The 22,958-nt window shown below is 44.0% G+C and overlaps 1 protein-coding gene across 1 annotated transcript in view; it reads left to right on the top strand.

Annotated features, from left to right (window-relative positions):
• The first annotated feature begins 14,018 nt into the window (after positions 1-14,018).
• LOC131922030 (chondroitin sulfate proteoglycan 4-like) overlaps positions 14,019-22,958 on the top strand; it is a 52,388-nt gene continuing 43,448 nt past the window's right edge. The window contains exons 1-4 of the mRNA XM_059276756.1: positions 14,019-14,109; positions 14,905-15,068; positions 15,778-19,338; positions 20,955-21,425. Of these exons, the coding sequence (XP_059132739.1) occupies positions 14,019-14,109; positions 14,905-15,068; positions 15,778-19,338; positions 20,955-21,425 (4,287 nt within the window). The remainder of the gene's footprint in view (positions 14,110-14,904; positions 15,069-15,777; positions 19,339-20,954; positions 21,426-22,958) is intronic.

The following is a 22,958-nucleotide window of genomic DNA, read 5'->3' as shown; positions in this document are numbered from 1 at the left end:
AGGTTAGCCCATGCTTGTAACTGCTGAGCCATCCCTCCAGTCCTGAGAATATTTTCCCAAGTTGCCACATGTACAATTTGACTTCATTTCTCCCCTTTGTCTCCTTGTATAATTCAGGGTATTTCCTTGAGCAATTGAATTGCCTACAGTGAGCTGTTCTTAGTGCTTGAAGGGTACAGGGTGCTGGATAGGTCAGCTTGGCAAGTTACCACAGCAGAAGCCACCTCTGTCTGGCAATAGATATTGTTTAGTAAAATTACTTTTAGTGCATGTGCCTCGTGCATTCTGTTTTCAAATCATACTATTGTCATCGACCACTGTCTGAATAGGATATTGGTGGAAGTACTAAGGCCACTCCACGTAGTTAAAAGGGAGGTTTATTTTGTGGGGTAACTCACAAGTGAAGGGATAGGTTACAGGGTCCGGGAAAGGTGTGGCGCAGTCCAGCAGTGTTCTCTGGAGAACTCTGCTCAATCTACCTCCAGCGTCCAGGAATCAGGAACCAAGAGAGATGGCACATCCAGATCTCAGGTCTTAAGCATTCCTGTCTTGGCCCCACCTTGTAGGGGTGACAGTTACCGAAGCCTCAGTAGGGGTAGTACTTCCAGGTCAAAGCTGGAACAGCTACCCACTACAATAGGACGTACATTACACTAGCTCCATATTACCCGTGTATTTATTGTTTTTGTCTTGTTTTCAGTACTTCTAATCTGGACCACCTTCTTGTCAGCTACTGCTTGTGCGTTCTGACGAGGCTGAATGGGCACTTGTTCCGGAAGAGACCCGCCAGGCTGACCTGTTGCTGGGCGTTGCTGCCCTTCACATTGTTTTTAATGCGTCTTTACCCACTAGTTCCTTGGAAAAATTTTTAAAACATCTTCATTGATTATTCTGCTATGAGAAAACACTCAAGGCTGAATTTGTTTTCAAGAAAAGTTTCTTTAGCTCATGACCTTGGTGCTGGCTCTGATGAAGGAATCGTGGCATTTGGCTTCATGCTAGGAGCCTGCAGAAGGGCAAGAAGAAGCCAGAGAATGCCCAGGGTGGGGCTGGTCTGGCATTTTAGAACACGTCTCTCCAGAGAGCTAGCAACAGTTCCTTGAGAATGACCCCAATCTCCTCTGGGAGTGGTGTCTTAAGTGACCTGACAGTCTCCACTAGTCTCCACCTTTTAAAGTTTCTGTCACCTCTTTTTGGCATAGAAGAGACCAGGCTCCCAACTCTTAAAGTTGGGATACAGATGGCATCCAAACCTAGGCACACGTGACCTTTTTTTTTGAGGATGTGTTTACTTACGGTGAGATAATGTAATTGATGCACCTAGTTAACCAGACAAGCCTGCCTGTGGTGTAAGTGAATGCCAAGAGAGGAGAGGAACACCAGTCCACTTTGCAGAGTTCCCGTTTGCCTTTGGAAGACATGTTCAACAAGAGGTGAACAGCCCTTTCACATGCCAGTCAGTGGAGACAGAATTTCAACCACATTGAAACAAATAAACTAAACTCTTTTTTGTTGTTTTGGCTTTAAATCGCAACTACCTCAGACGGCCTGAGGTATATATTCTTTGGGCTCTGCAGCGAATATCCTGGTACTCCTTTCATGATTGGTGTCTCAAAACTGATGCACAGACTCAGATTTTTTTGTGACAGCAGGTGGCATGTGGCACAGAGTGCTGGTTCCTTACAGTTACCTACCGCCCGACCATGGTGCACAGAAGATAGATAAGGGTCATAGAATTCTGTCCAGGGCATTGGAAGATAGAGAAGGATAAATAAGGGTCATAGAATTCTGTCCAGGGCATTGGAAGATAGAGAAGGATAAATAAGGGTCATAGAATTCTGTCCAGGGCATTGGAAAGCAGGTGCCTTGGGAGAAGAGAGAGAGGCTGGAAGAGTTGTCAACCTCAGATCTTTGGGGAAGGCCCTGTCTCTCCAGGGAGGACGCCTGGGTCCAGCATGGACATGCATGTCTGAGGAGGAACCTGGGCAGCAGACACCATATGCAGAGCATGAATGGTTGGACTTAGGCTCTGTGGCCCAGCACAGAGAAGCTGGTGGCTCAACCAGGGCAGACTGAGCACCAGGACTACTTCACTGGCTTGTTCAGCAGGAACTGTTTGCATCCGAGACTATAGGAACAGCAGACCCCAGAGTAGTGCCAGACACAGGAATCCTTCATTGAGAGGAGGGAAGGACGGAGTAACTGCTGGTTTTGCCCTCGTAGCCTGAGGACCCAGCCCAGAGCAATTGCACAAAGGCTAATATTTGGATAAATTGGAGAGTTGAGAGCCTAGCTAGTTACGGTTGGCGAAGAGCCGAAGGGCTGTAAATTGCTGGGCCTAGATCCACCTAGAAACCGAAGATGTGTTAGTGTGTCTGAACCTGCTGCCCCCTGCTGTCTCTCTTCCTCCAACAATGTCAGCAGCACATGTAGCACGGGGACTTGGTGCCAGAGTTGCCCTTCACAGCTCACCACGCATCTGATAAACCTGCCCTTCAGCCATAGAGCAGACTTGAGTTCATTGACTTCCTACTTGGATTTAAATTTAATGGAGCAGAATTTTGTGTTAGTCCTGCTGGGAGGTTGTGTAGGGTATTGAGGATGTTTCTGCTAAGTTATTTCTTGCTTGTAAGTTTTCTTTTTTTTCTTCGGAGGACCTGTTTAGAGTTTAGATGCCCCTTGAATAAATATCCCACTTCAACTTGACGTGCATACAAAGTCCACAGCATATTAAAACACTAGAGATTGTCAAGGAGGAGCTATAGGTCAAAACCTGCCTTTCCAACTGACTGACTGAGCTTGAATCACACAGCATGAGTGTGAGGTCCTTTCCAGGGCAGGGCTCTTCTTAGAACTTCGTCTTAGGAGTTTGTATGATGCCAGAGAGCTTTTGTTTTGTTTTTCCAATTTCAATTTTAAAGACAAATTTCTATACCCATGATGCTCCTGGAACTCATTTCTAAGCACAGCTGTATGTTGAAAGACAGGATATAACATTACCCCAGATACCAAAATTATAAAAAAGAAATTCTAATTTTCAGTGACAGCAAATAGACATGAAATGTTTTTTTCTAAATACTTCTTTAATTAATTTATATCCCAGTTCACAGAGCCACCAGCCCCTTCTCTAAAATCCAGAACCCATCTGTCTCTGTGACTGAAAGCTGTTTAATGTTGCCCGTTGTTCACAGAACCCTCTTCACAGGCCCACCAGTGAGGAACCTTCTGTTTGTCTCACTGGTAAGTCATCCATTTGCTCCCCAAACTTGTATGTGTGTCAGCAACTCAAGAACAAAGTCTTCTCATCCCAGATTTCCACCCTGGGAAGTTGCCACCAAACCCCAAATCTGGAAGTTGATGAGAATTGCCTTCTATCATCTCCCTCCCCCTCCCACCCCCCACGATACTGCTTTTTAACCATGTCTTGAGCTCACTCGCTTCTCATCCCTTCTCGGCACCCCTTCCAGCCTGGGTTCCAGTACTGTCATCCTCTGAGTTACGGTCTGATTGTGTCATTTCCCTAATCGATTCCTTTCTGACCCTCTGTAACACGAATTGCTAAATGGTCTTATTAATAAAAAAAACCTGGAGCCAGATACTGGGGTGAAAGCTGGAAGATCAGAGAAGCAGAACAAGCTAGCCACGTTCTTACCTCTATGAAATCCTCAGCCTCAAGACTTCCTGTTTACTCACACTTTATATACCTTTTTCTGTGCCCTGCCATCTTCCTTCCTTCCTAGTGCTGGGATTAAAGGCGTGTGCCACCAGGCCTGGCTCTGTTCCCAATGTGGCCTCGAACTTACAGAGATCCAAATGGATCTCTGCCTCCTGAACGCTAAGATTAAAGGCATGTGCTACTACTGCCTGACCTTTACATTTAATAGAGTGGCTGGCTTTGTCCTCTGATCCCCAGGCAAGCTTTATTGGGGTACACAATATATCACCACAACCCTCTTTTGATAGACTCCTGATTTCCAAGGCAGTCATTTATTAAGTAATCTGACGTGTGCTGGACACAGTTCTATGCCTTGAGAATTAGGCGGTGGTCTGACTAACAAGATTTTGATCTTCAAATCTTAACATTCCATTTGGGGTGTCATGTTACTGGAGCCAGATAACAACTGGTGACACAGACTTTTTTTTTTAAAGTAGAGATTTATAAAGGCCATTAAAGGGACAGCCAGCCACTCATGTTGTAAAGGACTTTAAATGGTCAGGGAAGGCCCTCCGTAGGAGAAGCAGCCCTCCCTTGTCTGTCTGTCGGCTCCTTCACTGTTCAGGTCACCGCAGCCTCCACTGTACCTGTCCCCTTCATACTGCACTCGGCCAGACAGGACCTTCAGTCCCTTGTGTTGTCAATTTTCCTCTTGGTTTTCTCCCTCCGTTCCTCCTGTTCCATTCCCTAGGTCTTGCCCGGAAACACCTCCACTCCACATCCTTTAGCCAGACTGAGTGAGTCAGCTATGGTCTAACTAATAGAAATTGTGATTGATTAGCTGTTGTGGTTTGAATGGTCTAACTAATAGAAATTGTGATTGCTTGATTAGCTGTTGTGGTTTGAATGTGGACTGTCCCATCTACCCCCATAGGCTCATGCATTCCAACACTTGGTCCCCAGGTGGTGGTGCTGTTTGGAAAAGTCCTGGAAACTTTAGGAGGTGGAGCCTCACAGAAGGAAGTGTGTCACTTGAGGCTTACTGGCCTGGCCTCACTTGTCACTCTCTGCATTCTGAGTGTGGATGCAGTGTGACCAGCTAGCTTCCTGCTCCTGCCACACAGTGTCCCTGCTGGTGGCCATGTCTTCCTTGCCAGGATGGAATGTATCTGCCTGGAACTGTAAGAGAAAATAGCCCCCTTCTCCTTTAAGTGGCTTTCCTCCGGTTATTTCAGTCATAGCAATAGAAGAGTTAGACAGCAACAGTCTCTTGTGTTTACCTTTGAATCTTCAGCCGCATAGCAAATCCCTGGGCTCCTTTGTGGACCTGGAACAGGCACATTTTGCTTTGATTGCTCCCTCTCGTGACCCAAACCAGCTGCTGTCCTATCAACTCCAGCACTTCAGGGGACTCTTCTTTCTAGGAACCTTTCTACAAGAGTAGAAGACAGCCAGCTGTTAAGTCTTTCCCTTCTGCTCTTGACAATACTGGGCGCACACTGAACACTCAGTAAATAGTAAGTCAAACACACAACCAAAACCCAACCAAAGACTAGGAAGAGTTTGGAAGAACGAGTTAGAGTCAACTGTAAGGCAAATATGATGACTGAAAATTGTCTCATGGGAGAAATCGCAGGCTGATATAAATATTTGGTAAGAAGGGAGCACTGTGTTTTATCTACCTTCTTACCAAACACCATTGGCATTGTGCATCTTACCCCTTATTTCAGCACACAGGACAAGGACAGCGTCTCCAGTTGGCTGTTCAACCTGATCAGATACTGGAATCCCTGTCCTGGCCTTCACCAGAGGGCAGATCTCCTTTCCCTCCAGGAACTGATTTCACTTGCTTTCCTGTTTGTTCTTATTGTTATTCTGAGACGTGTGTTAGAGGCTGAGAAGATGGGGTCAACCTGGAGGTAACTGAGGATATCAAGTGGCTTCGGACTGTCGGACCAGAGGTTTCAAACCAGCTTCCTTGTTTTTCTTTGGAGGTGATGGAATTTTCTGGCTGCCAGCTGGGACTGGAATAGACTAGTGCCAGAGAGGTGAAACGTGGGAAAAGATACAGATATTGTTTATGAATGTTATTTAGTCGTCTTAGCAGTAGACCTCATGATTTAGAAAACATTTCCTGGCTTTGAACACTTAACAATACAGCCTGCAGGCCTGTCAGAAATTGGGATGTGGGGGGCATTCAGGAGAATAAACTCAGCTGGCTGGGAGGTTTGGGGTTGCTTGCTTCACCTTAGTGACTTTAGCTCTATGTTCTAGCATTGAGCTTACTCATTAATATATTTATTGACATTGATTGACTTTTTAAATATTTTTTATCAGTAAACAGTGTGTACTGATCAATTCCAGCCTCCCTAATCCTCCTTCCTCCCAGCCCTCAGTTATCTCTTTCCTACATTAAGGATGAAAAAAAAATACAAAAGAAAAAAGGAAAAAAAAAAGACTTCCCCATACAAGAGAGAACATGTTTGCTCATTTCACTAATGTAATGCTCTCTGGTTCCACCCATTTTGCTGTAATTAATTTTATGGGTGAATAGCACTGTATTATATATCTAAATATTATCTCTGTCAAACATCTATGTATCATGTATTGGTTATCCATAATTTATCTAATTTCACTTGTCCATTTGTCTGCTGCTGATTTTTTCTTAGCTGCTGTGAATAGTTCTGCAGAAAACGTGGACATGTATGTAACTCACCCCTCGCTTTCTCCCATCCCTTGGATATTTTCTCAGAATGGGAAGGCTGGGTCCTAGGGTAGATCTATTTACTGTTTTGAGGAATCTCCATATTGATTGTCCTAAACTACATTTCTTAACAGTGTACAACCGCTCCTTTACTTCTGCATATACTTAGCAGCAATTGTTATTGTTTGAATAACAGTCATTCTAATTGGGGTAAGATCTTAGATATCCTAGTTTTGAATTGAATTTTCCAAGTCACTAATCACATCAAACATTTTTCATGCATCTAGTGGCCACTTGTGTTTCCCTTTGAGAAGTGTCTGTTCAGATCATTATTAGGAGCTTGTTTCTCTGGCTCCTGAGCGGTTGAGCTCTTTGGGTGTTTGGGCTCCAGCCCCTTGTCAGGTGAGTATTTGACAAATGTCTCCTCTCATCCTTTAAGCTGCCTTTTCTGTATCACTTATTTTATTTGCTGTGCAGAAAGTTTTTACTCTGAGGTAACGCAATCTTTGCTGGTTTTTTTTTTTTTTTTTTTTTTTTTTTTTTTTTTTTTTTTTTTTTTTTTTTGTGTGTGTGTGTGTGTGTGTGTGTGTGTGTGATTTTGGAGTCCTTTCTATATCAATGAGATGTTTGAGGCATTTCCTTCTTTATTTTCTTCTAGTAATTTGAGACTTTTCAGGTCTGACGTTTAGGACTTGGATAATTCTGAGTTGATATTTTGCACAAGGGTGAGAGACGGGGGTCGAGTTCCAACCTTCAGCTTCCCAGTGCTGTCTCCAGTGTGTGTTTTTGATGCCTTTATTGAGAATCAGTTTGTTTCTGGGATGCTTGCTATGTCCCATTGGCCTTCGTGTCTGTTTGTAGACCTGTGCCGTGATGCTTGGTTACAATGGCGCTGTAATATGCCTTGAAATCAGGTATTGTGATGCCTCTGACCTTCTTTTTTTTTTTTTTCTTCCACTACTTGGAGTCTTTGATGTTTTGTTTAATATAAAATTTAGGATTTTTTTCTAACTCTGTGAAGACTATATTTGTTGTTTTGATAGAGATTATCTTGAGTCTGCAAATCACTTAAGATAGTATATAGACTTTTTTTTTTTTTTGGTTTTTCGAGACAGGGTTTCTCTGTGTAGCTTTGCGCCTCTCCTGGAACTCACTTGGTAGCCCAGGCTGGCCTCGAACTCACAGAGATCCGCCTGGCTCTGCCTCCCGAGTGCTGGGATTAAAGGCGTGCGCCACCACCGCCCGGCGTATATAGACATTTTAATAATATGAATTATTCCAATTCTTGCACATGAGATGCGTTCCTTTTTTCTGTGTGTCTTCAGTTTTTTTCTAATTTTCTTTTCACTTTCTTGGCTAAATTTATTTTTAAATATTTTATTTTATTGCTTTTGTTTATCTTAAAAAAAACTTTTGCTTCACTGATCTTTTATCTGTTTTTAGCTTCTATCTTATATATTTCTTCTCTGATCTTAGTTATTTCTTTCCTTTGACTAATTTGGGGTTTGATTTACTCTTAGGTTATTGAGATGTATTGTTAGGTTGCATGTTTAATATCTTTCATTTATTTTGAAACACTCCTTTGCCTTTGCTGTGTCCCATAAGTTTTGATAGATTATTTCTACTTATATAATTTTTAATTTCTCTTTTATGTCTTTAATGACCCATAGTATGTTCAGTAGCACTTTGTTAAGTCTCAATGAATTCTGACGTTTGTTGTTGTTATTAATTTCTGGATGTATGTCCCTTATGATCGGAAAAGATACTGATGTGATTTTGACTTGGGCTTATTGAGATTTATTTTGAACCTAATGTATGATCTGTTTAAGGACTTCTATGTGCTGAAGAAAAGAAGGCATGTGCTGTAGTTGTGGATGAAATGTTCTGAAAGAGCATGCTTGTAGTTGGTTTGAACACATTAACTAATCAGCTCGAACTTACCAATAATGTGTCAGTGTCACATTTAGGACAGAAATCAGAACATTTTCCTTCGGTGTCATTTAACTAAGAGCGAGCCCAGATTCAAATTCTCTCCTTCACTCTCTCCATGTCATCTACCCTGTCTGTCTGCAGCCCAAATCTGAAAGCATGTGTTCCTGAAACCTGCCTTGTAAATCCACCCCTGAGCCACCCCCCTCCAAGTCTGTCTGTCTGTCCTTGTGTGCCATCGTGTGTGTGTGTGTGTGTGTGTGTGTGTGTGTGTGTGTTTGTGTGTGTGTGTGTGTGTGTGTGTGTGTGTCTAACTCTGTGTCTGAGTGTCCCTAACAAAGGGCTTTACTCTGTGTTTTGAGTAAAACAGAAAGCATCACATAGGGAAGGAATAAGAGATAATTTGTAGAAATCTTTAACAGAGACCTACCAGGGATTAAGTCATTGACTCCAATTGACCCCAACTGATCCAGATAACTTAACCATTATTTATCAAGTAATATCCATATGTTACATTCAATGTTTATTAGGATGTCCATTTTACAAGACTGCTTTCAGCCTCTTTCTGCTATTTCCAACAAAGATTATCATAGCACATCTGCATTACTCTGGGTTAAGGTATTGTAGAGTACATAATTTACATTTACAGCTGTACATTAGCTTTGGTTTTAAAAGCTGATTACATGGAAATACAAGGCAAGAAAGGTTGGTTGTTTCATTGTTCTCTCTTAAAGGCAGGTTAAACAGACAGACTGGTTCCAGTCTTAAGTGACCTGCAGGTACAGTAGTAGCTGTGACTGTGAGGTCCAACCAAAGTTCCAGTCTCTTAGAATGTAAGAAATACTTTATCATATTGCATTGCCACACCCACTAAAGCCATTTTACCTAGAGTATAATGTAATTATTTTGTTGATTTTCTATTTGGATGATCTGTCCGTTGATGGAAGTGTGTTATTGGGTTCTCCCTCTGATTTTGTATTAGATGCTATCTTTTTCTTTACCACTATTAATGATTATTTTATGGAATTTTGTGCATCTACACTAGTCTGTACATACTTAAAACTGCTTATAGTATTGGATTTTTTTGAAATGATATTTATTTATTCATGGGGGGTGTGGTGTAAGACGCCATGGTGTGCATGTGGAGGTCGTAGGACACCACTTGAAATTGATTCTCTTTTTCCAGTGTTTGGTCATCTTAGAAGTCTGCTGTTTGGCAGCTAAACATGGCGGTACATGCCCATAATCTGAGCACTTAGGAGGCTGAGGCAGGGTTTTGAATTTAAGGCCAGCCTGGGATACATAGTGAGATTCCATTAAAAATAAATTTTCTGTTAGTCTAGTGAACATTCCCTTAAGTATGACTTGGAGCTTCTTTCTTTCAGGGTTTAGAATTCTCTTTGTTTTATGACATTGACAGTTTGACTATAATAAGTTGGTGTGAGCATCTTTTCAGAACACATCTATTTGGATCATTTGACTCTCCTATGTCTAGACGTTCAAATCTCCCCCGAGACGATGAAGTTTCCAGGCATTATGTCATTTAATAGACTTTACATGCCTTCCTGTTTTTCTTTTACTCTAGGCTCTCCTGAGATGCGACATTTGTACATTTAACGATGTCCCAAAGTTCTTGAAGGCATTCTTCATCATTCCTCCTCCTCTTCCTGTTCCTTCTCCTACTTAGTCTTCCTCCTTATCTGATAGAGATCTTTCTGAGGACTTGTCTTGAGTTCAGATCTTCTTTCTCTATTTGGTCTAGTTTGTTGTTGAGACTATTGACTGTAGTTCTTAAATGACTTGTTGAACTCCGTGTCTCCAAGATTCTTGACTTATTCCTTTTCAAGGTCTCCATTTCTTTGCAGAATCTTTTTTTATGTCTTAGATTTTCTAATGTGTTTGTCTCTTTACTAGTATATATTCATTTTTAGAAAATGCTGGGTTGAATTTGAAAGTTTCACACACATATATTGTGTATTTTCCTCATATTCTTTCCTCCCCAGTTTCCTCTATCCCACGGTACCCTCCTCTTCCCAAACAGTGTCGCTTCTACTTTCTTGTCATAGATCTATGTCTACATTCTCAACTTCTCACACTGGATCAAACATACAGTATTTGTTTTTCTGAGTCTGGCTTATGTCACTTAACATGAAGATCTTCAGTCCATCCACTTTCCTACAAACAGCACAGTTTTGTTCTTTATCACTGAATAAAACTTTACTGTGTGCATGTACCACATTCTCTTCTGCTGAATTTCTCACTAATATGATCTGTTGTTTTTCTGGTCTTGCTTTACTTACTTGTATTTTCTTGATTTTTATTCAGTTTCCTTATCATTTTTAACAAATTCTTTACTAGGCATTTCATTACTGTTGTTTTCTTTAGAATATAGTGCTAGGGAATTATGCATTTTCTTGGATCCACCATGTTGCCATATTCTTTTTTCTCTCTAAATTTATTTTGTTCCTACATTGGTATGTGGTATTGACTTTAGTTCTAGGGCACGACAGTGTAGTCTCTATTGCTTCTCTGCCTGTAATAAATGTTACAGGCACAACACATGGTATGGCAGAGTTAAAGAGACCCAACATCGAGCCAGGCATGGGGGCTCATGCCTTTAGTCCTGGCCCATAGGAGGCAGAGGCAGGTGATCTCTGAGTTTGAGGCCAGCCTGGTCTACAGAACTAATCCCAGGACAGCCAGGGCTACACAGGGAAAGCCTGTGTCGAGAAATCAAGAGAGAGTGGGTGAGGGACAGAGAGAGAGAGAGAGAGAAAGAGAGAGAGAGAGAGAGAGAGAGAGAGAGAGAGAGAGAGAGAGAGAGAGAGAGAACGAGACCTGCTGGTCATGTGCATGTGGGAATATTTTTGTGGCTCCAGCAGGTGTGGTCTACACAGGATGGGTATAGATGTACACTGTGCAACCACTCCAACAATTGGAGTCATCATACTGCTGGGTGGGAAGGTAGCATGGAGCAGGGCAATGATAACAGAGCAGTGGTTCTCAACCTTCCTAATGCTGCAACCCCTTATGTTGTGGTGACCCCAACCATAAAATTACTTTTGCTACTCTTATGAAGCATAATGTAAATATTTTTGGAGATAGAGGTTTGCCAAAGGAATCACTACCCACAATACTACAATACTTCTGGATTATGGGGGTGGGGCTCCGTAAGTACTTTGGACATTGTCTTCTGACCCCAAAGGGAGGATAGAAAACATCAAACTCAGCACAGGGTTCATCCACTGGTGGAGACTGGGTGCTCAAGCACCTTCAGTCCTGGTGCTGGCCTGAGTCCACATGTGGCTGCACACTCCTTGTTTCCAGTAGGTAAGCACTGTGGACTCAGTTCTGGAAGGTGAACTCTCCGCCATGCTACCCGCTCCGGATGTGAGATGTCTGTCCCTACAGTGCTGGGTGTGGAGAAGTCTTAGATGCTAGGGTTACAGCGGCTGCGCTGGGTCACGTGGTCTGTGAGTCTGCAGTCCTTCCCTCCAGTGGAATGACTGTGGGCCTGGTGATGAAAGGGAACAGGGGCTTATATTCCCTCCAGCACTAGTAGACAGTAGCTCCCTCCTCAACTGGGACCAAGACATGCGAGCCTAAGCTAGGAGAGTTCAGGAGGAAATGGTGAGAATTCCTTTTTAAAAGCAAAGCTGCCGGGTAGGTTCCAGTTGGCTGCCCCAAACAGTGTGTAAACCTGTGATAGCTAAGGAACTTCCCAGGAGCCGAGATTGCCAGCAGTTTGCCATCATGGCGTTTGCAAGGACACTTCTGTTCAAGTGCAATTCCCCCCTCCTTGGCTGGAAAGCCTAGTGGCACGTGTTGGGATGCTTTATAATTCTCTCTGTACTGTCATCTCAGGTCTTACAGAGTCTTTCAAGGGTTGACTGTTGGGGAGAGACCTTGCTGAGGTCCAGGGTTTGAGGTCACATGCCTTAAAGAGTGGGTGTTCAGCTCTTGCTTTGGCGCTTCTTTGTGGAAGAGGAGGTGAGTGCCGGCACATCTGTGTGGCCATCTTGTTGGCCGAGACTGTCTTCTTGACTTTGGAAGTAGGTCAACTTTTCTCTGAAAAAGGTGATTGTAAACTCTAGGTGAGAGTGTCTCTTGAGTATGGGAGGACCCGGGAGGGACAGGGCTCTGAGGGTGAGGGACTTTGAGTTTCCAGAAACCTGTCCTCTCCTTCTCTGCTCTTTTGGGACCCTTCTAACAGATATAGGGAGTGCTTATGGTATCTAGAGAATTCTGCAGAGACCGTATTCACCTTTGTATAAACCCAGTGTTTTGGTAATAAAAAAACAAAAACAAAAACAAATAAAAACAGGAAAACATCTAGACCGTTGCTTTTTGCCCTAACTCCAACCAACCGTTGCCTTTACCTAAATTCCTAGGCAAGATCCAATACTTAACTATAGAATGAAGGCTCTATTAAACCAGTGTGATTAGTTCAAATAAGTGCCTACTTGTTCTGCATCTATTTCAGGTAGATTCCTTAGCCAGAGAGCCTGAGATAGGAGGAACCTGAGTGATTTCTCCCACGGGAGAATGTCAAGAAGTGAGGGCAGCGATGGAGGGCAGGGCTCACAAAGCAAAGATGTGCTGCCAGCTGCTACAGTCCCAGCTTGATCTGACAGCGGGCTCGAGATCATGACTGTTAGCACCGAGTTCTGCTCTAGTCAATCATTGGCTAGCCCTCCGGGTTAGCTGCTGCAGTTTCCTAGAGTTTTTGTACAAGGATGGGTACGAAATTCAATGGATGGATGGGTCTGTGTAGCCTATCAAAAGGAGAACCAACTGAATTTATTATATCCCCCATGTGCTAGGAACTGTGCCAGGTACCAGAGAGACAAAGATATAAAAGATAGTCTCCACCTTAGGAAACTCATGGAATAGTGCAGAGGATAAATGCAAAAAATTACAATTTCAGTGGGTCACAGTTAAAGATTGGGTAAGAGAAGCTCAGAGTGCCTTAGAACCAAAGAGGAGAGGAAGGGAGGGATCCCAGGTTAGGTTAGCCCCAAAGCAGACTCTGGTTGGAGATAAACATGCATGAACTTGATTACAAAGTGTTTTTGGATCGACCTCTGCATAAAGGAAAGGAAAGAGAAGGAAGCTGATTGGGACGAAAGGGTTTTAGGCTGTGATGACATCTCAGTGGCAGTCTCCACTAGACTCGAAGGTTCTGAAGGTGCTGGGGACTGTTTTCCAATAGCATTCATATCAACCAATGTCCAAAGTCCTTTATCCAAGTGTCTGTCTCAGAGTCTACCGTGGGCTATCCCACACATCACTTGGATTAACTCTGTCATGTAAAGTCAGGGAACCATATCAGAGTGGTCAATTTCCTTTACCTACTGATTCACTGTAGATGCTTACTCCAACTAACACCCCTTCTTACTTCAGTGACCACCTGATGTCACAACTTACGCCAGCATGCCCTGGTGACCACCGTCATTTATTTATTGCCAAGAGGTGTACAAGGTAATCACATGGACACCCTCTTTGCCTCTGCATTATCTATCCCATATCTAGCCACCCATGACCAGGAAGGTTGAGTGGTGACTTGCCCTTTGCTTATGGGCCTGGCTGTTGGCGGCAACGAGGTCTGTCTCCAGAGGTCCCGTGGTATCTTGTGGAGAGAGGATTCTGCAGACTCCAAGGTGCTGGCCTTGATAAGAGAATCACCCACATCCGCTGACACAGAGGGCTCTCGTGGGTCTGGGAGTCAAGATGCTTGATGGAATCGATGCAGGGTTCCAGTTTCACACAGCGGTGTTCCGCTTTTATCTAACGAGAGCCTTTGCCGTGTCAGAGCGAGCTTGTTGAGACTGTCTGAGCTTGGCTACTCTGGTGATTGGTTCGTGGTGTGAGTCTCAACTTCCTCTGTCCTCCTGCTGTGGGAAATGAGGACAAAGGTCGTGATTAACACTAACCTTTCTGGGCTTGTCCTTCTGTAAAACTTCAAGCTTGCCAGTCAGTACCCAGTTCCGTTGCCCTCATAGTTATATTTGCCCTCTGCTTTTTTCTGGCTTAGAGTCGGGACTAGTAAGTGCTCTGTCACAGCTATACCATCCCAGTTCATAACCAACAGAACTTTAACATCATTGCCAGGGGTTCCTGGGCCCCACCCGTGAGCAGTGACACTCGTTCCAATTGTCATTTCAGTTGAGGGTGGTTCAGCACCCAGTCCCTTCCAGAGTCGACCTTTTCAGGCTACTTCTAGTGCCCGGTAGGTTCCATGGGAAGGTAAATCGGAGATGGAGCTTAACGCGCAGGAGTGTTGTTAGGGGGAGCTTGGAATCCAGCCCTGCCCAAGGCAAGGGAGCGGACTTGTGGAGGTAAAGAATTAGAGGTGCTCTTCAGCACTAGAGAAAACCGTGGCTGCCCCTTTGATGTGTTCTAATGAAGAGGGGACCCCTCGGAGCTGTCCTGAGTTTGGGAAGAGAATGCTGTGTTTTGAGACATTTCTGCTGGGTCTGTGAGCCACTGTAGAAAGCAGGCGTGGTCTTTGGCGAGGGCAGCTTTCTTGAGCAGGATCAGGCTACGAGGAGGAAGAGAATGTGAAGCATCCTCATGGTATAGCAAGTTTACTGACCTGTGTTTTTCTTCCCCAAAGCATCCTTTTATGGCGAAAGCTACGTGGGTCTCAGCATCACAGAAGTCTCCTCCGGGCTGTCTCTTCAGTTGAGATTTCAAACCAGCAAGCCACAAGGCTTACTTTTTCTTGCAGCTGGGAAAATTGACTACTGCCTAATAGAACTTCTGTCAGGAATACTACAGGTATTATTATTATTATTTTTAAATCTTTAAACTGTATAAGCATTCAGTTACTAGAGAACACAAAGCAACAGAAAAAGAGAAGAAACCATTTCTCACTAGAATAAAGTGATATACCATTTATTTAGGGTGGATTGTCTCCAGTTTTTCCAGCATGTCTTAAATATTCTGACCTTGTTATTTTTCACTTCAACATGTAATCCATAACTATAGGAGGTTTTCATGGCCAAATTCATTCTCACTCTCTCTCTTTCCTTCCTCCCCTCCCTCCCCACTTCCCTCCCTCTCTGTCTCCATCCTTTCTCATGCAATGACAAAATGCCCGAGGCTGGGAAATTTATAAAGGACAGAGACAATAGGTTCATTTCTGGGTGTGTGTGAGAGGATGATGGGAGAGCCTGCTTGGCTTCTGGTGAAGGCATCATGGTGGACGGGAAGACGCGAGGGGAAAGCCTGCTTCCTACCACCCCCACCCCCTCTTACGTCTCCAATCCATTTCCTTAAGAGAACTCACTCCCCCCAAAAGCATAGCCTTGACTCCTGTTAACAACCTCTCTGAGGCCTCAGCACCTCTCGGCACAGCTGGGTTCAGATTCAGGCCTCACCATGAGTTTTAGTGGGGTCAATCCATAGCCCCTCCATCCCCCCAGTAAAACACTACGAGATGAACATCTTGATGAGGTTCACTAATTATGGCTCTTGTCTCTTTTAGGTGAAAATAAATTCGGGTACGGGTGAACAGGTCCTCCTTTCTGACCGAAGACTTCGTGTGGACAATTTGGTTTGGCATTCCGTGGAACTGGACTATGGCAAGGATAATGTTTTCTTGGTTATTGACAAGCATTATGAGACAACTGGCCAGCTTCGTCGGGGGATGCACAACTTCACATTTCACCATGGAATCTATGTAGGAGGTCGTGGGAGCCTCAGCGTCCCTTACCTGGACAGCAAGACCCCCAACTTCCGAGGATGCATAGAGGCCGTGGTGTTTAACCAGAGGGAGATCCTCACATCGCTTCGGTCTTACCCTGGTTTTAAGAAGGTTTATGAGGTGTCCCTGGGATGTAGCGAGGAGTTTTTTGCTGGGAAGAATGAAGCTATTAGCTTTTTCAGCTCTAGGTCCTATGTCGCCTTTCCAGAATGGAGGGTACAGGGGGAAGGGATACTGAGATTCGCTGTGCAAACTGGAACCCAACAAGCCATGCTTTTATTTCAGTCAGGTAGAGGAAGAGATTTTGTTGCCTTGGAAATACACGAGGGTCGACTGAAGGCTCATGTTGGAAGAGGAGAAACAAAAACTCAGCTTTCATCCTTCACCTTGGTCAGTGACAACAAGTGGCACGTTGTTCAGCTCCGAGTCACGAGGAGGCATCTGGACCTCATGGTAGATGAACACGGGGTAAGAGCCACGCTGCCTCCGCAAAGCCAAGAGTTTGTATCTGAAGGCCCCCTGTTCGTGGGAGGTCTGGATCACCAGATGTGGGAAACAGGGCGGGGGCTAGGCCTTGTGTCTGTGCCTGGGAAATCTGCTCGAGGCATCTCTCTGAAAGGATGCCTGAGAGCCTTGGAAGCAAACTCGGAGAAGAGGGCATTAAGGGATGCACTTGTTTCCAAAGACATTTCTGCTGGGTGCACAAGCGAGAGCGTCCATGGAATAAATCCTTCAGTGACTGCAGAAGACCTGTTTCAGCCGGAGCCATCCCCCTCCACTGCGGTTCCCAGTACCGGTTCCCCTCTGGAAAATCAAAGTAGCAGTTTTCTGGTTTTGAATAAGTTGGAAGTCCAAGAAGGTGGACGGGCCTTACTGGGACAAAAGCATATCAACGTGAATGTGGACTTTATGGATCTGAGTATCAACGATTCTCAGATACTGTTTCAAATACAGGAAATGCCAGCTCATGGTTTCCTTCAACTAGATGTTTGGTCTGAACAAGAAAAGGAGAGGACTTTTACTCTGTTAGACTTGAGGCATGGGAAAGTGTGGTATGTTCACAATGGTTCGGAGGAGCCTACAGATTCTTTTACATTTTGGGTTTTTTCTAGTAGCAAGAAGGTGATGCCATCCCAGCTGCAGGATCCCATTCCACATGTTTTGAACATAATTGTCATTCCAGTGAATGACCCCCCATACCTTAAGCTCCCAGAAGGACACTTGCTTCTCTTCGAGAACTCAAAGAAACAACTGACCCCCAATGTGGTACAGGTGTCAGATCCCGACACAGAGTCTCAGTATCTCAGACTTTCAGTTCTCAGCAACTTCAATGCAGACGCTGGGTTTTTAGAACGTGCCCACGACCCTGGGAGACCCATCAATGGTTTTACACATGTGGATTTACAAGAAGGCAACATTTTCTACGTGCACAGGGGTCACCGAAACTCTCGGATTGTTCTGAGAGCAACTGACGGTGAGCTGGTTAGCAATACCGTGGTGTTGCGTGTCATGGCTGTTCCTTGGGACTTTGAAGTGGCAGATAGGAATGGAGTGGTGGTGCCACAGGGCGGTACGGTTCTGATCACCAAGAGTGACTTGTCAGTGAAGGTAAATGGTGAACAACATGAGTTGGACACTCGCTATGACATCACCCGTCCACCTCAGTTTGGCCAAATTCAGCATCGGGGATCCAACGGGGAATGGAAACAGGTTAGTAGCTTTTTTCAACGCTCCGTTGACCAGGGTCGGATTCGATACTATAGTTCATTCAAAGAACAGCAGCAAGAAAATGTTACAGATCACTTTAAATTTAAAGTTAGCATGGAAGGAAGAGTAAGCAAAGAGCTCCTGTTTCCGGTGACTGTTCAGTGGCTGAAATTGACACTTCTGAAGAATATTCCTCTAGAGATTAGCGGTGTAAACAAGAAAATATTGGATTCTGATCATCTGCAGGCTGCAACAGAGGGTGTGGAAGTAGCTGAGAGGGAACTCTATTTCAAGTTACTGATCCCACCTAAGAAAGGAAACTTGCTACTCGGTAATGAAGTTCTTAAAACAAGTTCAGTTTTCAGTCAAAAAAATATTACAGACTCTAAGGTAAGCTATGAACCTCAGGGGAGGCCCAGGGAACACTCACAGGATACTTTTAGTTTTTCAATTGTTGTAGAACACATTGAATCAAAAGACTATACTTTCAGGATAAACCTTAAGGCAGAAAAGACACATATTATTCTAACCAACACTGGATTATTTGTAAAAGAAGGGGAATGGACATTAATTTCAAAATCAGAATTATTTGTTCAAACATCGGACAATCATGTCTTCCAATATGAAGTCACCAAGAGTCCTCAGCATGGGGAACTGAAACTGCTCAGCTCTTCCACTCCTCGGGGAAGTGACAATAGCATCACTGGATTCACAGATGGAGACATAGAGGGTGGAAGGCTGATATATGTTCACGATGACTCTGAGACCCAGCATGATGAATTCATCGTTTTGGCCTCTGCCACAGAGCTGGGCCAACAGGGAGGAGTCAGAAGTCTTGACTCCGAGCACATGCCTGCAGAGATCAAAGTCAGCATTTCTGTTGAGCTGAAGAATGATGAGAAGCCAGTGCGAGTGGTCGATAAGGTCTTTCATGTTGTGCGGGATAGCCAGCGCTTACTGACGCTAGCAGACCTCTGCTACCATGACCCGGATTTAGATTTTGATGATGGCCAGTTGCTCTACACTCGGCGTGGCATACCAAATGGAGATTTGGTGAAAGCCAGTGACCCGACTCAGAAGCTCTACCAGTTCCGACAAGAGGACCTCCAGGAAGGGCGTGTGCTCTTCAGGCACCGCGGTCCAGACTCTGCCCGATTCCTGCTGTTTGTGACAGATGGTGTCCATTACACGTCATCCCTCTTGGAGGTCAGTGTGTCAGAGGCCTATGTCCACATAGTCAACAACACAGGGCTGCTTGTGCACAGAGGGCGGGACAGCTGCCTCACCACAGCCAACCTGAGCGTCACCACAAACCAAGATGTCAGAACAGACCACGAATATGAATTCCATATCCTGCAACCCCCCAGACATGGCAGGATTCTGGTCAACAATTCTGTGTTCCACTCATTTTCCCAGCATGACCTGAAGCAGGGACACGTGATTTACAGGCACAGTGGCGATGGGAACTTTGATGTGTTGAACTTGACAGTGAAAGTTAAAGACGTCCACTTAGATGTGAGCTTTTGTGTTCAAGTGTCCTTGGAGAGTCACCAACGTGACACTCAGATTCTGCCTACCAGAACCCTTATAGTTGAAGAAGGAAAACCAGTAAAACTGAGCAGAGGAGGGCTCCAGGTAGGTATCATCCAAAGCACTGGGCATTCTTATTGGCTTAGACTAGTAGGGGCTAATAATCTATGTGTTTGCTTCTGAGAATACCTTCTCTGTCTCTCTCTTTCTCTGTGTGTTTCATGGCACCAAGAGTATCTCTAAGGTATGTGAGTGCACACACTTATATACATATTTATATGCCACTGAGATGAAAAGTTAGGAGGTTTGGAATTTGATTCTACCAGTTTTCCTACACTTGGAAATTAAATCTGCACAATGTTAAGGCTGTATTTACATACATATTCATGTGTGTGCCCATGCTTACTGTAGTATGAAGTAGGACTAAGGGAGGGAAGTATATATTATGATAAATTAAATGCTTTTTATTTTTATTTGTTGCTAACAGCAGTTCTAGCAACATTACATTCGATATGGGTTAATTTTTGATGGGAGGAAGTAGTAATTTAACAGACATAAAAAGGATTTCCCTAAACAGTTTAAGGTATCATTGCACAGTCTCTTTATTTCTGGATGTGGCCTTGTTTAGTTTCCTGAAAACGATGGGTAAAACTGATCTAGACCAGTGGAGCAGTGCCAGTGTGAGAACAGAGCCACGACTTTCCCTCAGACTCCTACCTTGAAATTTCTAGTAGGCAGTCCTGGAATCAGTGTGACTGGGCTGTTATTTTTAGGGGAGTCTCCTATAGAGTATAGGATGGGCAAGCTGTATTTTTAACAGTTGGCCAGATACGCAGGCAGTTCTGACCCTGTCTTCAGGACCAGAGGCAGCTTTCCAAGTGTGACCAGCAATATCAGAGATGAGTTTGAGCTAGAATCAGTTTGGTAAATACTGAGTCTTGACTAAGGGAATAGAAAGCACCAGCTTTTCACATTTTTTTTTTCAAGCTTAGGGAGTTAATATGTTTCACCACGAGGGGGCATGGTCCCTCTTGTGAGTGTAAATCAGTTACAGATACAGTCTCTAAATGTCCTTTGCTGAATCAATGAAATGACAATGCATAGGAACTGCTGAGCTAGTGAAAGCAGAACACCAAACAGGGAAAAAGCGCTTTCCTCGACAGTTGTGAAATTTTAGTGATGCAACTATTCTTCCTCAAACCATCTTTGATTCCCTCTCTTTATAATTCCTCTACCATGGTGCTAGGGATGCGAGGCAAGCCTCCAGCCCTCCCCTGATAACACTGAATTCTTTTACCTTAATTTTTAGAATATTCAGAGTTTTTACTGCTGTGTGGGAATACTTCATAGTTACTCAAGAGCTATTGAATTTGTATACTTCATAGTTACTCAAGAGCTATTGAATTTGTATACTTCATAGTTACTCAAGAGCTATTGAATTTGTGTGTGTGTGTGTGTGTGTGTGAGAGAGAGAGAGAGAGACAGACAGACAGACAGACAGACACGGACGGATGGATGGATGGGCAGACGGACAGTCTAGGGCTGATATTCCAAATACTGGCATGGGCCCTAGGTCAGACCTGGCTTTGAGCTGTGTAACAACCCTAATTGTAACTTAGGCTACTTGTCAATATTAAGTGAAATCATTTGGTTCATCAACAGCTTTGACTCTTACAGTTCTTCATGTGTTTTTCTTCTGGTGTTGTGTTTGTGAACACAAGGCTGGGAATGAGGACGATATACCTCTGGAGACAGTGTTCATAGTCAGAACTCCACCAGTGCATGGATACCTCGAAAAATCTCCAGCAGAAGATGGCAGCGAGGGTACAGATGGGAAGTTTCCTCTGAGCTTCACCCAGCAGGATATTGACGATGGCGATGTCCTTTATGTACAGACAGCTCCCGGCCAACAAAAGGATCAGTTCACCCTCGATGTGACAAAGGACTCACACTTTGTAAGGAGAATGGAAGTGCATTTGGATATCATCCCTGAGTGGATACCTCTGGAGGTACAGAATTTCACAGTTCGAGAAAGGGGCTCCAAAGCACTTCTACAAGACCACCTCAGAATTCCAAGCAAGTATTTTGAGAGTCTTGACTGTGAATTTGTTCTCCTGGAACCACCAAGGCATGGTTATATTGAAAGTTCCAGTTTTCCAAGAGTAAAGCTAATGAAATTTTCCAGGAAACAGGTAATAAATCTCAGCTAATATATTTGAGTGTGTTGTGCCAGAGGAGGGTTGGAACTGGCTCTTTGTCATTTAGACTCACAGGCTTTAGGGTGATGGGACCTTGGAGTCCAGCTTCCCACAAGATGCTAGAAGCCTGTCTATAGTGTCCCACGGTGTTAACATTTCTAAACATTTTCAGTGATGCTGATGCCGTATTTACTACTTCCTGAGATGGCCCTCTGTAGTTTAAAAACATTTCAACATTTCTTTTCACTGACGTGAATTTGGAAACTTCTCTTAGATCCTGGCTCTGCCGAAACTGCAACGTGAGAGGCATTATTCCCCTCGTAAACTCTCTAACTATGTGACAGAAAGATTATCAGATGCCCTTGAAGTTTTTCCTTTTCATTTTTGCTTTCTCCTAGTCTCCTGACTTTTGACTGTACACCGTGAATTGACTGTGCCATCCTTACTAATGTCTACCTCTGCAAGAGCACTCTGTCCCTCTCCTTGATACCAGCAACACTCCGCTATTTCATCTTTGGTGAAGGTTTTTCATTCACCTACCCCTTCACCCAGTCACCAGGTGTTTTACAAAGACCGTGCTGTCTGCTAAACATGGGGCCACAGGGGTCCAGAGTGACTCAGTCCTGGCAATCAGCTTTCCTGGCATCCAGATATGAAAGCAGATAAAATAACCAAAGTCAACTCAAGGTTGCTATCTCGTTTCTTTGCTTTGGTATTATTGTTAGACTTTGCTTTCTTACGGGAATAAATTAATGATTTCTACCATTTTTTTTTTCATTTTGAAAATTAGCCTGCAGATCCCCCTTATAAAGCCCTAGCAACACAGACTCTTTCGGTTGGAAACCACAAACAACTTCCCACCATATTTTCCTGCCTTCGCCTCTCCAGCTAAAAACCTATGTATGTTGCTTCATTTTGCCTTTAAGAATTCCAAGTTGGCGGCTGGAGAGTTGGCTCAACCGTTAAAAACATTGATTGCTCTTGCAGAGGACCCAGGTTCAGTTCCCAGCACTCACGTGGTGGCCCACAACCATCTGTAAATCTAGTTGTAAGGGATCTGACATGGCTACCAGGCATGCAGGTGGTGCCCAGACATACATACAGGCAAAACACCCAAACATAAAAGTAAGTAAAAATTTGAAAATGCAAGTTACGGGATTCTTGATGGATTCAAATCCACTTCCTAAAGGCTTGCTCTGTTTTGGTTATGATGTGTTACCGTGGTAACCGAAACATACTCCTTGCCTCAGGAAATGCAATTGAGGAGCCAGATGCTTCATCTTTAGTTAGGATGCTCTCTTCTTGTCTCTTATGTTGTATTTTCACAGTAGTGTTGTAGGAGTATAAAACTGGCCTGTACAATTCTAACTGGAGAGCAGAGAGGAGATCGTAAGTCACTCTTTGCAAAGGGACAATGTTCAATCTAGACTTTGAGGAGCTAAAGAGCACAGAAGTAACAGATTAGGAACCAGAGAAGGACCGTGCAGGGTAAAGGAGCAGCATAGCCCCTAGTGTGGAGGCCTGAGA

The sequence above is a fragment of the Peromyscus eremicus genome, chromosome 11 (genome assembly GCF_949786415.1).
Source record: "Peromyscus eremicus chromosome 11, PerEre_H2_v1, whole genome shotgun sequence".
NCBI lineage: Eukaryota > Metazoa > Chordata > Mammalia > Rodentia > Cricetidae > Peromyscus > Peromyscus eremicus.
This window is presented reverse-complemented; position numbering and strand designations above follow the sequence as displayed.